This window comes from Pipistrellus kuhlii, unplaced genomic scaffold, assembly GCF_014108245.1.
Source record: "Pipistrellus kuhlii isolate mPipKuh1 unplaced genomic scaffold, mPipKuh1.p scaffold_m20_p_8, whole genome shotgun sequence".
Classification (NCBI taxonomy): Eukaryota; Metazoa; Chordata; class Mammalia; order Chiroptera; family Vespertilionidae; genus Pipistrellus; species Pipistrellus kuhlii.
Window position 1 is genome coordinate 20,713,556 of NW_023425584.1, and position 19,925 is coordinate 20,733,480.

At 46.8% G+C, this 19,925-nt stretch overlaps 1 protein-coding gene across 2 annotated transcripts in view; it reads left to right on the forward strand.

Annotated features, from left to right (window-relative positions):
• The window catches only part of DPYSL3 (dihydropyrimidinase like 3), a 107,415-nt gene that overhangs the window by 80,647 nt on the left and 6,843 nt on the right, over positions 1–19,925 (forward strand). For both annotated transcript variants that reach the window (XM_036423557.1, XM_036423558.2), the window contains exons 4-11: positions 1,050–1,214; positions 3,396–3,457; positions 4,307–4,387; positions 8,669–8,737; positions 12,728–12,848; positions 17,382–17,538; positions 18,211–18,352; positions 19,350–19,520. In XM_036423557.1, coding sequence (XP_036279450.1) covers positions 1,050–1,214; positions 3,396–3,457; positions 4,307–4,387; positions 8,669–8,737; positions 12,728–12,848; positions 17,382–17,538; positions 18,211–18,352; positions 19,350–19,520 — 968 coding nt within the window. The remainder of the gene's footprint in view (positions 1–1,049; positions 1,215–3,395; positions 3,458–4,306; positions 4,388–8,668; positions 8,738–12,727; positions 12,849–17,381; positions 17,539–18,210; positions 18,353–19,349; positions 19,521–19,925) is intronic.

Genomic DNA, 19,925 nt, shown 5'->3' on the forward strand with positions numbered 1-19,925 from the left:
ATCATAATAGACACACTGTGTTTTCGCCTCCTATTTTCACAAAATGAAATGTCACGGATGTCTTTCCATTCATTCATGTTTATTCTACCACAACATGTAGAATGGATGCCAGACTCTCTGTTTTATGAAGGATCACAATTTATGTATTTACCCCAACTGCCCTATTGTTAGACATTCTACTGTTTCTAGATTTTCACTTACATAAATATGCAATAATTTAGACTGACAGACATCTTTAGAACCCAGATTGTGCACACAGCATAGTTTAATTCCGTGGGAATAATACTTGAGTTAAGATATGAGAAAAATGCCAAGGTTTTTGGCATCTGTTTTATAATTGTTTAAAAGGAAAACTCTGAGGGTGTCACTTTTGCCTTATCCTCACCAACTGTAAATGTTATTATTTTGAAAAATATCGTTTAGGTTGCAGGTTCTGCATGAGTAGATCTGGGCCTCAAGGAAACTAAATTCTCGATGAAGAACTTGCAAAGAAATAAGATCTGTGGGCCTAGCGTCAGGCTCCTTCAGAGGACAGGGGCTCTCTGTCTGGCAGTGAGCATGGGGGTATCACTCTTCTGGGCCCTGACATAACTCTAAAACCCTCCCTCCACCCTTAGGGGGGAGTTGGCCTTTTATCTGCTCTGATGACTCCCTACAGTACTGCTAATAACGCACATAGTATGCATACATTGATAGCAAACATTAGTTGAGCACTTACTATGTGCCAGGCATCAGGCAAAGCACTTTGGTGCTTTTTCCCTCTTCATCTTATAACAAATTTCGAAGGAAGGCACTAAGACATCCTGTCTCGCACCCCACCTGGGACCCATTTCAAGGATGAGAAAAACAAGGTCTGGAGAAGCTAGTAATCTGTACAAGGTTTTCATAGTCACGTGACAGTTAAGCCATCAGCCACCCTTTCCAAAGTCAATTCCATGCTCAGGAAATAGAAACCCTGCAGCCATGGCTACGCAAGCAGGACCAGGCCTGCGCACAGGGGAACAGAGGCTGTGTCAGCGAGTCACCCGCCTGGGGTCTCTGTCCTTCAGTCGACCACGTGGTGCCCGAACCCGAGTCCAGCCTGACAGAGGCCTATGAGAAGTGGCGGGAGTGGGCCGATGGGAAGAGCTGCTGTGACTACGCCTTGCACGTGGACATCACCCACTGGAACGACAGCGTGAAGCAGGAGGTGCAGAGCCTCATCAAAGACAAAGGTGAGCCCGAGCGTGCCTTCCTCCCTCCCACCTCGCCCCTCCTCCACACAGCATCCACTCATTTGAGTCCCTTCCCCCAGCTTGGAGCTAGGAACCACAAGCACGCGTGCTGGGAGAAAGGGGCACTGCTGCATTCCAGGCACTTTATTTAGTCTATCATTCTGACCCCTTGCAGGGTCCCCACAAGATGGGAGTTATTATCCTCACGTGGCAGATGGAGACCCTGAGGCTCAGAAGGAGTAGCAAGCAGTAGATCTCTCCACAGTCTAGGCTCTTCCCCTACGTGCAGTGCTGTCCATTTGACAGAGGAAGAAACTGAGGCCAGGAGAGGTTAACTTCATATACAAGGTCACACACCGACTGGATATGAGATTAGGAATTTTTAAGCTTCATTATTTTTACTCCAAAGGTCAAACTCATTACTATTATATATTCACAGCATCCTCAGAAAAGAGAAGATATTTCTGGGAGCAAAAATGTGTTTGTATTCAGGCTAGGAGCTTAGGACATGAAGCATGTCCTTGTGTGTGTGTGTTGCAGGGGGGAGAGATGGAGAGGGGGTTCCTCTCAGTAAGTACATGGTTTAGGTTCCCATTGTCTTCTTAGACTCTTCTACTTCTTCCTACATTTGGATGGCCAGATTTTTCACACACATGCACGCCCCCCCCTCCCCCCATACAGACACACGATGTGCTGGCATCTAAGGCTGCCTGGGGGACGTAGGGAAGTATAAGGAATGGCCTCTGCCAAGCCAATGAGGCAGAAGGAGGCAGAATAGATGCCGTGAGATACAGGACTGACCAGATGCACAGTCTTGAGGCAAAGGCCAGGAGCGTGTTCTGGGATGGAGGGGAGAGGATGACCTCTCAGAAGACGAGTTTTCCTTTCCATTCCCCACTTCACCCCTCAAGCTCTGCTCCGTCCTTCCCGATCCAGAATGAGAGGTTAACCCTCTCCCTCCTTCCTTGTGTCTCCTTTCACCTGGGCTTCGAAACAGCTTTAACACCCACTTCCTTCCAGAGGGCCCGGTCATTCCACGGATGACACAGAGGCTGTGGGCAGGGTGGTGTTGGGAAGAACTGCCCTCAGTGGAACCACTCCGGGGAGGAAAGTTCTCAGATTGCAGCCACTTTTGGCCTGGAACACTGCGGGCTGAGGCGGCCCTGGTGGTTGGTGATCAAAATTATCCTCCCTTTTTCAAAAGGACTCTCTGCTCCTCAGTCCCACCTATTTCTGTACATTACTGTATTAGTAGTTTATTTGAGGTGAAAAACTAAATGGATCATTTTCTCAATACTCTCACGGCTTGGATATTTAAGCTCAAGGTGACACTTGACTTCCGCCCAGTAGCTCTGTTGGTTCCCCAAGGACAGGATCCTCTCAGATTCACTCCTGCAGAGGTCATGTGCAGGGCAGGCACTCCTTAAACAGGGAAATAAACCAACCTTAGGAGATCTGTTCATGGAGACCAAGCATGGGTCAGGGTTAGTGAGTACTAGGAGCTAGGCATGTATCTCATTGAATGTTTCCCAGACTTAAAAATTGTAAAATGGAAAAATAACAAGGGGTGTTGTTATTTTTCCATTTTACAGATGAGGAAGCTGAGGCTCAAGAAGTCAGATATTCCAAATGCACTGAACTAGTATGTGGTGCAACCTCCCGTGTGTGAACACCACCAGTGTGCTACAGTGATTCTCAATTTTAGATATATACTTACTAGAGGCCCGGTTCATGAAATTAGTGTAAGGGGCTTGGCCTTTGAGCAATTGGCCAGCCCTCACAGCCCTTTGCAGCCTCAGCTGGCCCTTCCTGCTTTGGCTTCATCTGGAAGGTTGTCCAGATGGTTCTGCTGTTCAACCTAATTAGCATATAAGCTCTTTATTATATTGCATCAACCTAAAACAAAGCTTATTGACCCTGTGGGCTGGGGAGTGCTAGTTGTGGGCAAGAAAGAAGTGCAGAAGAGGAGACCATCTCTATGACATTGCGCAGGAATTGTTGCTTTTCTGGGGAGAGGAGGGAATAGAAAAATGCTCTTGGAGAACGGGAAGCATCACTTTGCATTGGACTGGAGCCTGTAATGGACTTGGGCCCCATGGGCCATAGACGTGGGAATGAAGGATGGAGAGTGGTTGTGATAACGCTGTCTTCTTCCTGTTCCCCTCCCTCCCTCTCTTGCAGGGGTTAACTCCTTCATGGTTTACATGGCCTATAAGGATCTGTACCAGGTGTCCAACACAGAGGTAATGACCCATTGCTGCATGGCGTGGGGTATCAGGATGGGTTCCCGTTGTTGCTGATGACCTTGGCTCCTTCCACAAGAGTCACTGTGGGCACCGCGGGAGACGGCGGGGCCAGAGTGCTTCTTGCAGACCATACTCCCATCTTAAATCAGGCAACGGGCAGGGTGCCGGGGCAAGGCAGACATGGAGCTAGAAGTTCCACTGGCAGAAGCTTTCTCAAGAGGACAAGAGGAAGGCCCTGCCTCAATCTCCATCTACCAAGCAAATGCAAACTCCTTATGAGCTCAGGGAACAGGCGAGGTGCTCAGCCTTGAAGGATTAAGGAGGGCCGCCTGCCATTTGGGGGAATTGTCCCAGCTTGCCTCTGACTCTGTCTTTAGGAAATTAGTGAGATGTGTTTTAGACAAATCTAAAGGCTTCGTTTCCAGCTTTCCTGATTAGAAGGTGAAGGGAGGTCTGTGTTGAGAGGTTGAGAGAGAGAGGTTTCAGTTCCTGCATTAGCCTCTGGCTGGGGTGTGGTGGTCTTGGGAGCTCGGGGTGAGAAGGATTCTGAAGCTCCGTCTCAGCTCAATGGGAAATAATTCCCTAAAAATGTGTGCTGAGGGGCAGTAGAGTGGTCGGCAGCATTGTTATGAGTTCACCCTGGCTGCTTAGGCAACACAGTAGGTTCTGTATATAGACAGTCTTCTGGAATTTCTTCGGATTTGCGCCCCTCTTGGGCCGGGCACGTTTTAGTCTGTATCTCTGCCCCAGGCACTTACTGCCTCTGGTTTATCCCCTCTGGCTCTCGTAACCAGGCCTCAAGCACCAGTGGCCTGTGAAAGTGACAGAGACTCATTTCCGTTTCAGCTCTACGAGATCTTCACCTGCCTGGGCGAGCTGGGAGCCATCGCTCAGGTCCATGCTGAGAACGGGGACATCATTGCCCAGGTATGGAGGTGCAGCCCCCTGGAGGGCGTTCTTGGCATGGGCTTCACTCTGCATCCCCTCCGCTTCCTCTTTGCTTCCCTGATGCTTGAGCTCTCACTGTGTGGAAGGCACCATCGTAAGCGCTCCATTAAAATCCTGCCCTAAAGGACCTCATCTCCAGGGCGATGAACAAAGGAAATGTGGACAAGTGAGGGAGCAGGTGCCAGCTGTTGGTTAACAGAGAGAGATCTGGTCGCTCTGGAGAATCCAGAAAGGCTTCCCAGAAGAGGAGGTTTTCCAATCAGACCATGTATTGGGAGAGTATTGCTGCTTCTCTTTTGAAAATGAGTCCAAGCTACGTGGCATTCTGCGTCCTAAAGAAAATCCCTAAGGCAGCGCTTCTCAGAAGCCAGAAATCTGATCCAGGACTGCGGTACTCGCGGCCTTAGATGATAAAGAATTTAAGTCTCTTGGGGTTCACATGTCAAGGTTGGTTTCCTAGAAATCATGCTGAGAAACCTGCGAGTGATGGAAGTGAGGGTCCCAAGGTCCAAAGTGAACATTGGTGAGAAGCCGAAAGCACTTCCCTCGCATCTCCAGGGCCGCTTAATGGGCTGGATGCACAGATGTGCCTTGGCCAGAGTTTTATTTATTCCAAGATTGGCCTCAGCCAGACGGAGGCTGCCAGAAGAGAGTGTGAGCTCTCTGAGTCCGTGCGATACGATGAATAGCAAGAAGCCATTATTCATCCTTTCAGAGAGTATTTCCTGAGCACCCCATGCCAGGCACCAGGCTACACAGACAGATGTCCTCCGCGGCCCGGAAGTGCGTGGGCTCTGCCTTCATGTCAGAAGCTGTTCCGGACGTGGTGAATGTGGTGGGCAGGGATGTGGGAACAGTGCTGTGGCCCAGTCAAGCTTAGACTTGTCGGCTTCTAATAGCAGGCGCCACTTGGTGAGCACTTCCTACACCGTGTGCCAGGCTCCTATACATGGTCTCCTAGGTTCTCATTGAATCTTCACCCAGCCTTTAAAGTTGACTGCCATCCTCCCCATTCTGTGGATGAGAACATTGAGGCCCAGAAGGATTACGTCACTGGCCCAATGATCACAGCAATTTACGGGAGACCAGAATCTCAGTCCCTTACATGATGGGCCTCAGTGGGCGTCTCACCCAGAGAGGGTACATCTGGACCCCTTGCCCCACCGGTCCAGCTGTTGGAGTGTTGTCCCCTCCCTAGTGGGGGAGGTGAGCTAAGTGTGCACTCTCCTCTTGCTTATGACCCAGAGGTTAATTAGTCAGGCCCCTGACAGCCTTCTCCTACGTCCTCCACACACCCGGAGCTAATGAAATCATTTTCCGAGGAAGGTCCAACTGCCTAGCTCCCAGGGGAGGTATCTGGTGCTGTTAGAGCCATCACTGCTCCCCCTTCTCCAAGTTTTCAGTGCAGCAGCCAGGGGTCCCTGCCCCAGAAACCAAACTCCCCGAGCCTGGGCAGGCAAACCCACTCCAACTCAAAGCCCCTTCTCCCACTTCCTCTGTGGCTCCGTGCACGGAAGTGTCTCTGCTCCCTCCCCTCCCATGCCCCCCCCCCCCACCTTGGGAAGATCTGTTCTGAGTTAGGAAGAGAATAAGGGCATTCATCCATTTGGATAAGTTTCTTGTGCGTGTTTATGAAATTCAGCATAAGCTGAAAGATTTGATCACATTATCTAAATGAAGCAGCTGCTGTCCTCAGAGTCTCTGGCTGTGCTTCATGCCAAAGTGACTAAGGAAGAAGCAATCTTTCCCTACGGGTCCCAGCAAGGGGTATTTTCCAAAGGACAGTCTGAGAACACAGCACCCTTGGCTGCTCAGCCAACAGATATTTATTGAGCACCTATTATGGTAAAGCACTGGAGAGGGAAGATGAAAAAGACAGCGTCTCTTTCCTCCTGGAGCAGACCAAAACTGTCATGACCCAAACCGTGTACTTACTCCAGTGATCTGTGTCTCAAAGTGCCATTGCTCCCCACCCATGCCAGGTGGCACTAATGGCTTTTCACATGCCATTCTTTTATTATTATTATTATTATTAATTGAATTTTTTAAGAGAGAGAGAAGAAGAAACATTGATTTATTGTTTCACTTATTTATGCATTGATTTTTATGTACTTGTATGTTGATTCTTATATGTGCTCTGACTGGGGATCAAACCGGCAACGTTGGTATATTGGGATGATGTTCTAATCACTGAAATACCCATCCAGGGCCTTTTACATGCCATTCATATATATATATATATATATATATATATATATATATATATATATATATATCTCACACATACAGATACATATTTCAAAGGGGAAGGGAAAGGGAGAGAGAGTAGAAACATCAATGATGAGATAGAATCATCAATGGGCTACTTCCTGCATACCCCCTACTAGAGACCCAGCCCACAACGCTGGCATGTGCCATGAACAGGAATTGAATGGTGACCTTCTGGTTCTTGGGTTGACGCTCAATTACTGAGCCATACCAGCCAAGCTTACATGCCATTCTTAATCTTCCAGCTGTAGAGCAACCTGGCTTTGGGCACAGGACTTTCCAGCAGAGGCAGCACTTTAGAATCACCTCTAGAGCTTGGAGACCGATTTCTAGATTCTCCCAGGTCTCTAGAGTCAGATTCAGGAGGTCAGGAGTGGGTTCAGACAAGCATGTTTGAAAGAGTTCCCCTAGTGACCTTCACCTGGGTGTTGTCCTAGAACCCTTAAACAAGGTAACAGCGAGAGTGCCCTAACAGATAGAAGAGGTTTTCACAGGAGACCTTAATCCTTGTGTGTGTTCCAAAGGCAATTCAAAGTGGAAACTCACCAGAGTTTGGAAGAAGTTTTGTTCAGTCCAAGTTTTGATGAATTAAATAGTAAGAATGAAATGGAGGTACATTGCTGGAGCAATCAGCCTCTGACCATTTTTCAAACACTGTAGAACTGGGGACAGCGGCCATTTTACTTGTCATGGTTGCTTTTAGTAGCATCTTCCTTTTTATTCTTCTTTTAAAAATTACTATAAAAAATAAACAAACATCAACAACAAAATAGTTCTTTTCCAGCTAGAAGGAATTCCTTCTTCTAACACCTCATGGTTCTAGTTCACTCTCTCCACATCTCTCATCTCACCAGTGCACAGGCTCAGAGGAACTGGCCTTCATACTTGGAGAGTGAATGGCAGCAAAATTGCAGAGATGGTGGCTTAGGATTTGTGCCAGTGCCAGTTAGCCATTCATGTGTTCACTGTCCAGCCATCTGCCTCTTCCAGAAAGCTGGCCAGAAGTCTGAGGAATTTAGCCATTAGCCACACGAGGTAGACAGTCCCGCCTCCTCCAAGACCTAATTAATTAGAATTTGACCAATAGATGAACTCGGGTAATAGTGGTTAGAGGTAGTAGTTTGTCTGGTTAAATTCTAATCCATTCATGTAAGTCATAAAAGTAAAGAGTTGAAGAGCCTGATGAGCTCAATAAAATGCAGGTTCCTAGAATTTAACCTCAGGTATTCAGATCTGGTAGACTTGAATAGGGCCAGATTTCTGCATCTCCACAAAAAACCCAGCTGATTCCGATGTAGGTGGTGGGTTGACTAGACTGGGAAATGGCGGGTCCGAGCTGTAAGGGCCATCAAGTCAGGGGCCTTGTTGCCTTAATTTAAGTAAGTACCTAACCTAGAGCCTAGCATAAAGCAGATACTCAGTACTTTTTGTTGAATGAATAGGTTTTAAAATGCATAAATAAATTTAAAAATGATTTAAGGGAGTGTGCTTACAGAGGTTTGCATCTGAAAGAAATGAAGTATAAGTGATCGTGTGAGTTTTGAAGCACAATGTAGAAAAAGTGGTACCTTTTAACAAACTGTTTTTCTTGTAATAAAAGCAAGCCACTCTCAAATGTGGTGGGGTTTTTTTCTTCTCCTTTTAATTAAGGCTCTTTCCTATTTTGCAATTTCTCCTATAGACTTGATGAATTTGTTCAACATACCTATTTTATTCTTTCCCCCCTTGAATCCATCTTCAGCATAACTCCTCCAAATCCCAGTTGAGCCCATCTAAAAGCTGCCCTCTATGTCTTAGGAAATAGAGTTAGGAGTTACTGTATAGTGCTTTATGTGCTTTAAAGTTTTAGTTTAAATATTGATGTATTACAAGAAATTGCAATAGTACCATTTTTGGTTGGTCTGAATGATTTCAGGCTTTGAAATAAATCTTGACTAAGTGATGTCATAAGTTTTAAAAACTAAAAACTGTCCTCTATTTTTTTTCTCATAGGAGCAAGCCCGGATGTTGGAGATGGGTATAACTGGCCCAGAAGGCCATGTGCTGAGCAGACCAGAGGAGGTAAGTTGCAGGGGGTTAGGGAAGGGGAGTTGGGAGAAGAGAGAGAAGCAATAGCAGGAGGGGCTTTCTTCTTTTGCCAGCATCTTCCTAGGGACTCCCTTCACCACAGTGCCAATCCCAATGGCCTGTCAGTCATTTTACAGAGGCAGTGCTAGTGCTCAGCCTGCCTCCCCTAGGCACAGGCACACACAATGTGTGAGCAAACACAGTGAGAGGCAGCGCGTCTCTATCAGTACCAGACAGAAGACTGGAACATTTCTTCCAAAGACCACTTTGACTGAGCCAACTCAAGGGCCCCTGAGAAAAGGAGAAAGGAATGCTTGCTTCTAACCCCTAATCTCTCTCAAGATAACACCCGTTGGAGGTATTCCGCAGTTATTCAGTAGGAGTGGAAAATTTCCAAATCCTTTCTTAATCAATGTGAATTCCAGAGACATTTCTATTTATTCCCGTGTCCCACATTACAGTTTGAGACCTGCTAGATATTGGCCTTATGGATAGGAGGCAGAATAGGTTTTAACAGGCAGTATGTCAGTGGATTTGTGTAAGGGGTTGATTGTGTCTAGATGTGGAAGTTTCCCCGCATGTAAAATGAATGCTGATTAGGGCCTGTGCTTAGCAGCTGAAGAGCGAATGAAAGGTAAGTGGGGGCTGATTCCATGCCTCTGGGACACATGTGTCAAACACAAGGCCCGCGGGCCAAATCCGTCCCGCCAGGCCTTGCAATGTGGCCCGCACTCCGCTGCGTTTCCATCACAATGACAGTTTATGACTGTTCAGTAAACCATTCGGCCTGCGATTTAGGCTGGATTTTAGATTTTGGCCCCTTCTCTGATTGAGTTCGACACCCCTACTCTGGGAGATCAGCAAGCTCAGCTGCCAGCATAGGGCACAGTTGGAAACTGGCTGCCCACTTGGCTGAGGGCATGTTGGCTTTGGGGGACTACCTGGGTCTGACACAGGGAGCAAATTCAAGGTCCTCCATGTCAGCGAAGTGAACCGAGTTCCTGATCTGTCATTCAAGTCCCACACTTGGTAGAAGAAGGAGTCAGAATCAGAACCAGAAATGATTACCTGCTCATTGCCCATCTCTTCCAGGATCTTTTAAAAAATTAAATTGTAACATACATAGAGAAGAGTGTTCCTATCATAAAAGTGCAAGGGATTTTTGTAAACTGAATACACCTATGTGAGTAGCACCAGAACATCATCAGCACCTCAGACACTCCTTTGTCTAGTGATACTTTTGTTACCAGTTGAAATAATTTATAATTTTGTCTGTTGGGGGTGTAAATTGGTGCCGCCGCCATGGACCACAGTAGAGAGGTCCCTTAAAGCGGAACTATCAACAATTCCTCTTTTGGGAATTTATCTGAAATCAATGAAAACACTAATTCAAAAATGATACCTGCACCCCCATGTTTATTACAGCATTATTTATAAGATATGGAAAGAATCTCAGTACTCATCGATGAATGAATGGATTAATAAAATGTGGCGCGCGCACACACACACACACATACACAGGAATATTATTCAGCCATAAAAAAAAGAATGAAATTCCGCCATTTGTTATAACATGGATGGGCCTCGAGGGAATTATGCTACATGAAATTAGTTAGATAAAAAAGGATAAATACCATAGGATCTGACTTGGTGGTAATCTAAGAAACAAAACAATAATTACTCCCCAACCTCCCTTCTCCCAAAAAAAACAACAACAAATTCATAGATACAAAGAACAGATTGGCAGTTGTCAGAGGCAAAGCATAGGGAAATTGGATGAAGATGGTCAAAAGGTACAACCTTCCAGATATAAAATACATAAATCATGGGGATATAATGTACAGGGTAGTGTATAGTTAATAACACTGTATTGCATGTTTGAAAATTGCTAAGAAAGTAGATCTTGACAATTCTCATCCCCAAAAAAATGTTGTAACTGTGTGTGACTGATGTTAACAAGACTTATTGTGATCATTTTGCAATAGGTACAGATATGGAATTACCATGTGGTACACCTGAAATACAGAATTCTATGTCAATCAAACCTCCATTTGAAAAAGTTGTGATAAGGTTACAGTCGCAGCATCTCTGTGAAAGGCTGTGTCCTCAATGCCAGGCCCCTCCTTGGAGTAGTTGCTTGTCCCAGGACTGAGCTGATGACATTATCCCAGTTGTCCTTGCTGCTGCTCTGGGTGGTCGGGTTATTGTGCACAAGGAAGCTGAGAGCAGAGCGGCAGAGGCCCATTGTGTCTGAAGGAAGTTTACACAATGCAGGTAGGCCAGGGTGACCAGCGCAGTTGGTGACACTTCTCTTAAGTGCTGGTCACTGTGGAGATGTGCTGGCGAGACAGATCCTTCAGCAGCAGCCAGGGGATTTCTGAGCAAAGTCTATTTTTGTCCCTTGGTTTGTTTGTTCAACCCCCCCACACACCCCGTTCCTCCCTGTTCCCGTCTCCTTTTTAGTAGAAAGCCTCTGGGAGGCAGATCCCAACAACCCTGGAAGCCCTTTTGGGTGAAGCTGGGGAGTGATGTAACCTTCCAAAGATAGTCATGTTGTCAAGGTGCTGACAAACCTGCAGTGCTGGGAGGGAGGGAGATCAAAGGGGCCCGGGCAGAGGGCGGCTGGAGAGGTCAGCATAGGTGTGAAGAGGGAGGAGTGGGCATGGGAGGAGCCAGCCCCTCTTGGGTTCAGAGCACACCCAGGCACCAGCTGAGTGACTCAGAGCTAAGCCCGAGGCTCAGAGATGCTGCTCTGGGAGCTTCAGGAAGGTGGCCTAGTTTCCTGGGGTTGGTGGCCTCCAGGGTCTCATCCACGTGGAACAAAGTGCAGCTTGGGAAATGCCAGCTGGACCAGCTGAGTTCTTAAGAGTCTGTCTGCTGAGCCACGCTCACCACAGGCAGAAGCTAGTTTGTGTCCAGCATCTGCAAGCTATTTTTGGTCTTTTTGAAAGGGTTGGGCTGCAGAGGCTAACCAGAATGCCATAGCCATCCAAAATGCTGCTGATTGAATGGAAACAACGCGGGTGTCTCTGCCAGGCCCCTGCCTTGGGCTTCATTGTACTAACTTGGGCAATAACTTTGGGTATAACACAGGCCCTTGCACACCAGCCGGAAGCTGCCATCAGCATCAAGACAACCAGTCAACCCTTCAAGGAACACTGGCTTCGCCCCAGGAGTGGGCTAGTCGCCCTGGATGGATGAACTCTTTTAGTGCTCAGAACAACTATCTGTGTCACGTCCTATTACCCTTACTTTATGGACAAAGAAACTGAGGCTTTAGGAGGTTGTTTGAGGTACCTGAGGTTACCCCACTTCTAAGTGGCAAAAGCAGAAATCAGGTCCAGGCTGTTTGAGAAAGCCTGCGCCCGTTTGCGGACCCTGATTTGTTAGTGAAATAAGGGAAACGCATGCTTTCTTAATAAATGCAACTGGGCTGGTTAGCATCTTTGCAAACATGACCTCCACATTGGGGTCGGGTAGGATGGGGTGGAGGAGGTTGATAACAAAAGAAGTCTTTGTGTGGAGAAGCCTGGGAATTGTTAGGATAGGGCATGCCTGCTGGAATTAACCCTTCCCTGTCCACCAGCCGATGCAGGCGAGGATTGGGAGACGCATGGTGCCTCATCGCCTCAGCTGGTCATTTCATGCCATTGGTACTGGGATTGTGTTTTGCTGGAGAATTTGCCCCGGGAAGACTGGGGATCAAAGGCTTCCATCACCTGTAGCCGTGGTGATCATCACAGGGAGGGGAGAGAACAAGCGAAGGAAAAACTAGCTGCATTGAGGCAGTGTTTGCTCTGGGCCAGGCCCTGGGGAGCTCAGTCACGTTCACAGCCAGGGAGCACTCTATGAGACTTAGACCCAGTGCGTTCAGTGCCAGGCTTTTAGCCCCTGCCGTGTTCTCAGTGTGTGGAGGTGGGAGTGATGGCTTTGAGAGGCTCCCACTCCTGCTGACTTCAGGGGCCTTTTTTTTTTCTTTTCCAGCTGGAAGCTGAGGCCGTGTTCCGTGCCATCACTATCGCCAGCCAAACCAACTGCCCTCTCTATGTCACCAAGGTCATGAGCAAGAGTGCAGCTGACCTCATCTCACAGGCCAGGAAAAAAGGTGACTGATGCTTCCAGAGGTCTCGGGGCTCTGACCCTCCACGTCTCCTTTCCTTCCGGGGCGTCCTGTGCAGACGGTGCCTGTTCTGCTCCTTGCTTCGCTCTCTGGGAAGCCCCTCATCCATGACAGCACATTTATCTTCTCTAAGTGCCCTTGGGTACGAGGATCCCAGGATTAACCCCACTGGGCAGAGGAGTAAACTGAGGCTCAGGAAGGGTTGGTGGTTTTCCCCAGATGACATAGCTTGAATCAGTTCTTCTGAGACTTGATCATTTCCTACCTTTTTTCTTTTACTGTCAGTTCACATTACCTGAGCTTTATAAATGGACTTTGAATCAGGATTATATTGGGTGCGGAAGTCAAAGATCCGGCTCAAACTGACTTACAGGAACAAAAGTAAATTATTGGTTGCAGGTGTTTCAGGCGTGGCCACAGCAAAGGGGCTAAACAATGGGATTAGGGTTCTGTCACTCTCCTATCTTGGGTCTGGTGGCCTTATTTTCAGTATGAATAGTGACAAGAATAAATGCCTGTTGTCTTCCAACAGGTCAAGCCCAAGTCCTCCGGACTGTGATGGCCTCACCCCTGATCCAGTATCTGCTCTGGATGGTGTAATTGATTGGCAGGGCCTAGGGCAGGGTCCTACCCGTGAACCCCACAGGGCAACACAAGTTATTTTCGAAAAGGGGTTGGCATGACCTTCGTGACCCAGGCTCCGTCCCTACTGCCTGCGGCCATTCTCCTCCATCGCTGTTAACGTGGACATCATTCAATCACCTTGTGCTAAGCTAAAGTTTCCTCTCATTTCAAAACTTTCTTTTCTGCCTTGCACTCTTGTCCTTACTGGGAGACTAATGGGCTCACTTATGAACAGCGGTTGAGGAACTGGAGGTGTGGGGCTCTGTGTTTGGTTGGGAGCGAGGATGTACCAGGCCCAGTGGTGTGACTGTGGCTGTTCTGGAAGTGGATTGAGTCATCTACCAGACTCAGAACCGGTCTGTGACGCTCCAGATGTGAGGGAGCGGGACGGCTGAAAATAGTCCAGCTGACTGGCCTCTGGCAAAGGGAAGAGCATGGTCCTAATTGTCTAGACGGTCTTTCTAGCTGGCAGGTTCCGGGTTCCTCCTGCCTTGCGCTGCTCCGGGTAAGCCTGCTGTTTCTTCTCTCAGCTTTTCAGTGTCTCCACATGACATGGTGTGGTTGCCCCACTGGGGATGAGTCATCGGGCGAGAACCATAAAAGCAGCCCAATTATCTGTATCCATTCTTGGAGAAAGGCAAAAAAAAAAGAAAAAGAAAGAAAAGAGCACTGGGGGACCCCTCTCCCCCTACACACACACACACACACACACACACACCCCTCTTCCCATGACCCACTACCATAGCCATCCTTGTACCGGCACCTTCTGCCGATGGCTGTGTCCTGTCTTGGATCCATTCGCAGGATGACCTGGAGGGCCCAGGACAGTGTTTCATGATATACTGGGTTTCGTTTTAAACCTCATGTGGAAAAATTCCTCACCCTTGACCTTTTGGTTCATGATTCGACGACAAAACAAGGACATTGTGTCTCTAGGGTAGAAGGGTTACATTATTCCAATGACAAAAAAACTGGCTGCTGAGATTGAAGCCAATAAGCCTCGCATGAGCTGTCATTCCCTGGGAGAGAGCCAAGGGCTTTTGGACAGGAAGACAGGGTAGCAGGGTCCCCTCCTCCCTGCTGAGCAGGTTACTCTCTAAGCCCCGTGTGTCCCATTGCCAAGTGCTCTTTAGCAGCTCAGCATTGCTGCTCAGAATTAATATCAGGAATCTACAGTTTATGAAGACCAACTGAGATAAATACTAGTACAGGCATATCCCCGAGATGTTGCGGATTTGGTTCCCAACCACCGCAATAAAACAAATATTGCAATAAAGCAGATTAAACATGAATTTTCAGTTTCTCAGTGTATATATAAAGTTATATTTACACTAGCCTATTGAGTGTGCAATAGTATTATATCTCAAAAACAATGTACATGCACTAATTAAAATACTGTATTGCTAAAAATTGCTAACCATCCTCTGAGACATCAAGTCATAATCGTTTTTGCTAGCGGAGGCTTTTGCCTTCAATTTGTCAAAAAACACAGTATTTGCAAAGTGCAGTAAAATGAGGCATGCTTGCACTTTAAATTAATTATGATGTAAAATTCTCATAGAACCCTGAGAAATAGGCATTTCTACTCCCAGTTTCAGAAAAGGAAATTGCAGCTCACCTTGTCCAGCTCTCTCCCAGTTTGGAGAGCTAGTATCCAAACCCAGGTATAATGCCAGTCTTTGCTTATCCTACTCTTCCATCTATAAATAGTCTAAAGGGAGGGTCCTTCCGCTTTTAGAGTTGTCATTTCTCTTTATGGTACTTGAGTGCTTGCATTGGCTTTCATGTCTTAGTTTCTTTGTGGCCCTCTGTGCTTCAGTTTGGTAAATATTTTCGGAAAGCCCTTGAAATTCTGATTAGTCATGTGCGGATCCTTTTTTACTGTCATCCCAAAGAGCTGGGATGTCAGATACAGGGGTTGGCAAAAGTAGATTTACAGTTTCTCCTGTGGACAAAGACACGCAGCTTATGATTACCACAGTAGCTTTAGTAACATAAAAGCATATTATTCATGACTGTAAACCTACTTTTGCCTACTCCTGTATGAATCGTTGCCATTGCTTCCTTCTTTTGTCCAGGCAGACATCACTAATCGATCCTGAGTCTTTTCTGGTGAAACCAGAAGCATTATTAGAATTCTTTCTAATGCAGAATTTCAGTCAAACAAAATCAACTGATAACAGTTGGAGCAAGGCAAACACCAATTTATAATCCTGGCCATTAGAGCCTTGCTGAACTTCAACCTTGTGGGGAACCTGATGTAGATGATGAAGATGAAGAACCAAAGCTAAAGTAGTCCAGGGCAATGCAGGCTATCTCTAGCCCAGGATCCTGGCTCAGAGAATCTTGGTACCAATCCACCTTCTGTATTTGCCTTCTGCATTTGCCTTCTATATCATCATCCTTTCTTTAAGAAGTCGGACAGGAGCTTAGATCAGTGTATTTCCCAGTATCCTTCTTCTCCTTGATTTGTAGTTAAGTCCCTAATTCCAGACATAGGGACTAAGAAGCGAGCCTCATCTTTGATGTACCCCACATTATTGGGGGGTCCTTGAGCAAATCATTCCTTGCCTTGGGTTAGGGAGTAATAGACATGATGGGAAAGATCATGAGAGCCTCTAATTCATGGGGTGCGTTTTACTTTGTGGAACCAATACATGTCCTTGGAGCAGCAGGATCTAGCCATTCCCAGTGACTTGGGCACATTTGGGGCTTTGGAGCCCTACAGTGGGAAGGAGGAGGAGATATAAAGAAATGAGATTGAGCCAAAACCGGTTTGGCTTAGTGGTAGAGCGTCAGTCTGTGGACTGAAAGGTCCCAGGTTCGATTCCAGTCAAGGGCATGTACCTTGGTTGCGGGCACATTCCCGGTAGGGGGTGTGCAAGAGGCAGCTGGTCGATGTTTCTCTCTCATCAATGTTTCAAGCTCTCTAACTCTCTCCCTTCCTCTCTGTAAGAAAATCAATAAAATATATTTAAAAAAAGAAAAAAGAAATGAGATTTATTGGGCATATCCTTTGTGGCAGACATTTTGTTCATGCCAAATCCTTTTATTTTCACAAGCCTGGGAAGTAGACATTATTTAGTTTCATCAATTGCAGGATGGACCTATTCTACATTTTAATACATATATTTCAGAGAAGAAGGAAGAGAGAGAGAGAAAAACATCAATGATGAGCCGAAACCGGTTTGGCTCAGTGGTAGAGCGTCGGTCTGCAGACTGTAAGGTCCCAGGTTTGATTCCGGTCAAGGGCATGTACATTGGTTGCGGGCACATCCCTGGTGAGGGGTGTGCAAGAGGCAGCTGGTTGATGTTTCTCTCTCATCGACGTTTCTAGCTCTCTAACCCTGTCCCATCCTCTCTGTAAAAAAATCAATAAAAGTATATTTAAAAAAAAAAAAAGAAAGAAACATCAGTGATGAGAGAGAATCATTGATTGGATGCCTCTTGCATGTCCCACTCTGGGGATTGAGCCCCCAACCTTGGCATGTGCCCTGACTGGGAGTCAAACCATGGCCTCCTGGTTCATAGGTTGATTCTTAACCACTGAATCACGCCGGCCATGTCACATTTTAATATTTCTGAAATGGGGGTGAATCTTATAATCAATTATATTTATTTTTCTTTTGCTTTCCATTTTAATTTGCCTCAAAATTTTGAGAATTAATACTGTATCTTGCGAGCAGTGGCTTCTTATAATCTAAGGAATGCTTCCCCCTCACCCCTTCCCACTTAGCTAGTAAAGCAGAGGCTTAGAAAAGGTGGGTATGTGGACTTGAACCTGGACCTGTCTGATTCCAGAGCCACAGCCTTGAGAAAGCAAAGAAGTTATGATTATCTAAGACTTGCCCAGATAGCAGTACCTTATGCAAACCCTTTGCCTACCCTTCGTAGGAAACGTGGTGTTTGGAGAGCCCATCACTGCCAGCCTTGGTACAGATGGAACCCATTACTGGAGCAAGAACTGGGCCAAGGCAGCTGCGTTTGTGACATCCCCACCTCTGAGTCCTGACCCAACCACTCCTGACTACATCAACTCCTTGCTGGCCAGGTTGGTGCAGAATGGCAAGCAGCTGGCGTTGCATGCAAACATCCCTGGGCAGGTGGGATGAGGCCTAGGGCAGCCCATCCAGCAGCTGGACTTGGGTCTGCAGTGAGGAAAGACGTTGAGAATTCCCCTGCAATCTGGAGGGCAGACAACAGGCTCGTCCCCATTGCACTTGTAAAAATACTACAGTAATTACCCACTTCTAATGGTGACAGCAATTCATGTGTTTTGTGTGCCAGGCTCTAGGGTGAGACCACACACATGATCTCATTGTCCCTTATAACTTGATGAGCGAGGGACTTTCATAACCATTTTATAGATTAACCAGCTGAGGGTCAGAGGGACTAAATTATTTGCCGAAATTTGCACAGCTGGTCATGATGACCACCTAGCCGCAAATTATAGGGGACTTGTTTGCTGCTTCTCCCTGCAGATCAGGCCCTTCCCTCCTTTGGGTCCCCTCTGTCTTGTTACACAAGAGATGATCTAATCCCACCCCCTCATACATGGGGTAACCAAGTCCCAGGGTGGGGAAGACATTCACCCAAGTTCACATAGTTGGCAAGAGGTAGAAGGAGGGTTTCAAACTCAGGTCATGGTGTGCCAAACACTGACCCTAGACCCTTGACTCTGGGCCACCTGTCCCATTCACACGGAGCTTTCCTCCTCTGCCAGCGGGGACCTGCAGCTCTCTGGCAGTGCCCACTGCACCTTCAGCACCGCCCAGAAAGCGATCGGGAAGGACAACTTCACGGCCATTCCTGAAGGCACCAATGGAGTGGAGGAGCGGATGTCTGTCATCTGGGACAAGGCTGTGGTAAGGATCCGGTCACGGGAGAGTGGCCAGACCATGCGTCCCTGTCTTCTGGCAAAAGGGCCTGGTTTTATTTGCCTTGTGAACATTATCTACGCTGCCAAAAGAGTAGCCATGCAAATGAAAGTGCTCTCAAAGATTTTGGTAAAATTCGTGATGAATATTTTACATTAGTCATGTCCCTCTGTTCTGTTTTAAAAATTCTAGAGACACTCATTTCAGAGCCCAATAGGGTGTGTATCATCTGATGCCTCATTTTTCTATACAGTGTAATCCACCAAGTTTCCCCTGTCTTTTTGGCTACCAGGAAGCTAGATTTTAAGCTAAATTCTTTTTTTCATACCTGGGCCTTTTGTTTTGAGAAGAGAGAAAGGATAAATAGTTTTGTCCCTTCTCTTACATACTTAGATTTTTTTTTTTTTACATTGTTATGTGTTTGTGAGTGTTTATCTTGGCACTATCTAGAATTGTTAAAATTTTAATTGTTTAAAAATTACCAACATAGTACCTTCTTGATAAAGAATACTTGGAAACCACTGGGGGGAAAAATCACATTCATGAAAGAAAACAAAAATTACTCATAAATTCCACTCCTCAGGGATATCCACTGTTATCATTTGGGTGAGGTTCTTCCATAATTACCCTATGTGTGTGCAAATACAAACACAGATTTAAAAAATGGGCTCATCGTCACTTTGTTTTTAGTGTGAACACTCTACAACCTATTGGAATTACAAGGGGTAAAAGTAAGTAAATGTACGCACATAACCAGAGAAAAGAAGGACATACTCCAGGAGCAGTAACTTCCCTCTTGAGCCTTGTGCTTAATCGCTTTGCCTGGCTACCCTGACAGCCCAGCCGGTTCTGGAAGCTTGCTGGGTGTGGTTCTGACCTCACAACGTTAAAGGCTCCTGTTTTTATTTTGGGGCATTTGTGATCACCCTGCTCTGAGCTTAGAAGCCCTGCATTGACAATAAAATACAGATATATATTTCCATAGGCCACAGGGAAAATGGATGAAAACCAGTTTGTGGCTGTGACGAGCACAAATGCTGCAAAGATCTTCAACCTGTACCCCCGCAAGGGAAGAATATCTGTGGGTTCCGACAGCGACCTGGTGATCTGGGATCCAGATGCCGTAAAGATAGTCTCTGCCAAGAACCACCAATCGGTGAGGCTGGAGCCGGCAGGCGTGGGTCGGGCGGGGAATGCATGCAGGGAATTGGTCGGGAGAGATGTGTGCATGTGGTGTGCCAGGGTAGTTAGACCAGGATGTGTTCCAATAACAAACCGTCCCGAGTTCTCAGTGACTTCCAATCTCAGCAGTTTAGTTCTCATTCCCGCCTTCTAACATGAGTCAGCAGAAGGGCTCTGCCTACCATAGTCACTGGGAGATGGAGGCCCATAGAGATGTCATCTCCACATGTGTCTCCAAAAGCTTTCCCAACATGTCACTCTCAACATGTCACTTCCTGTCATGCTGCATTGGGCAAAGCCAGTCCTGTAGCCACAGTTTCCTCCGGGAGGGCAGGAAATGGAGTGGTGCCTTGTGCCTAGAAGGAAAAAGAATGAGGGC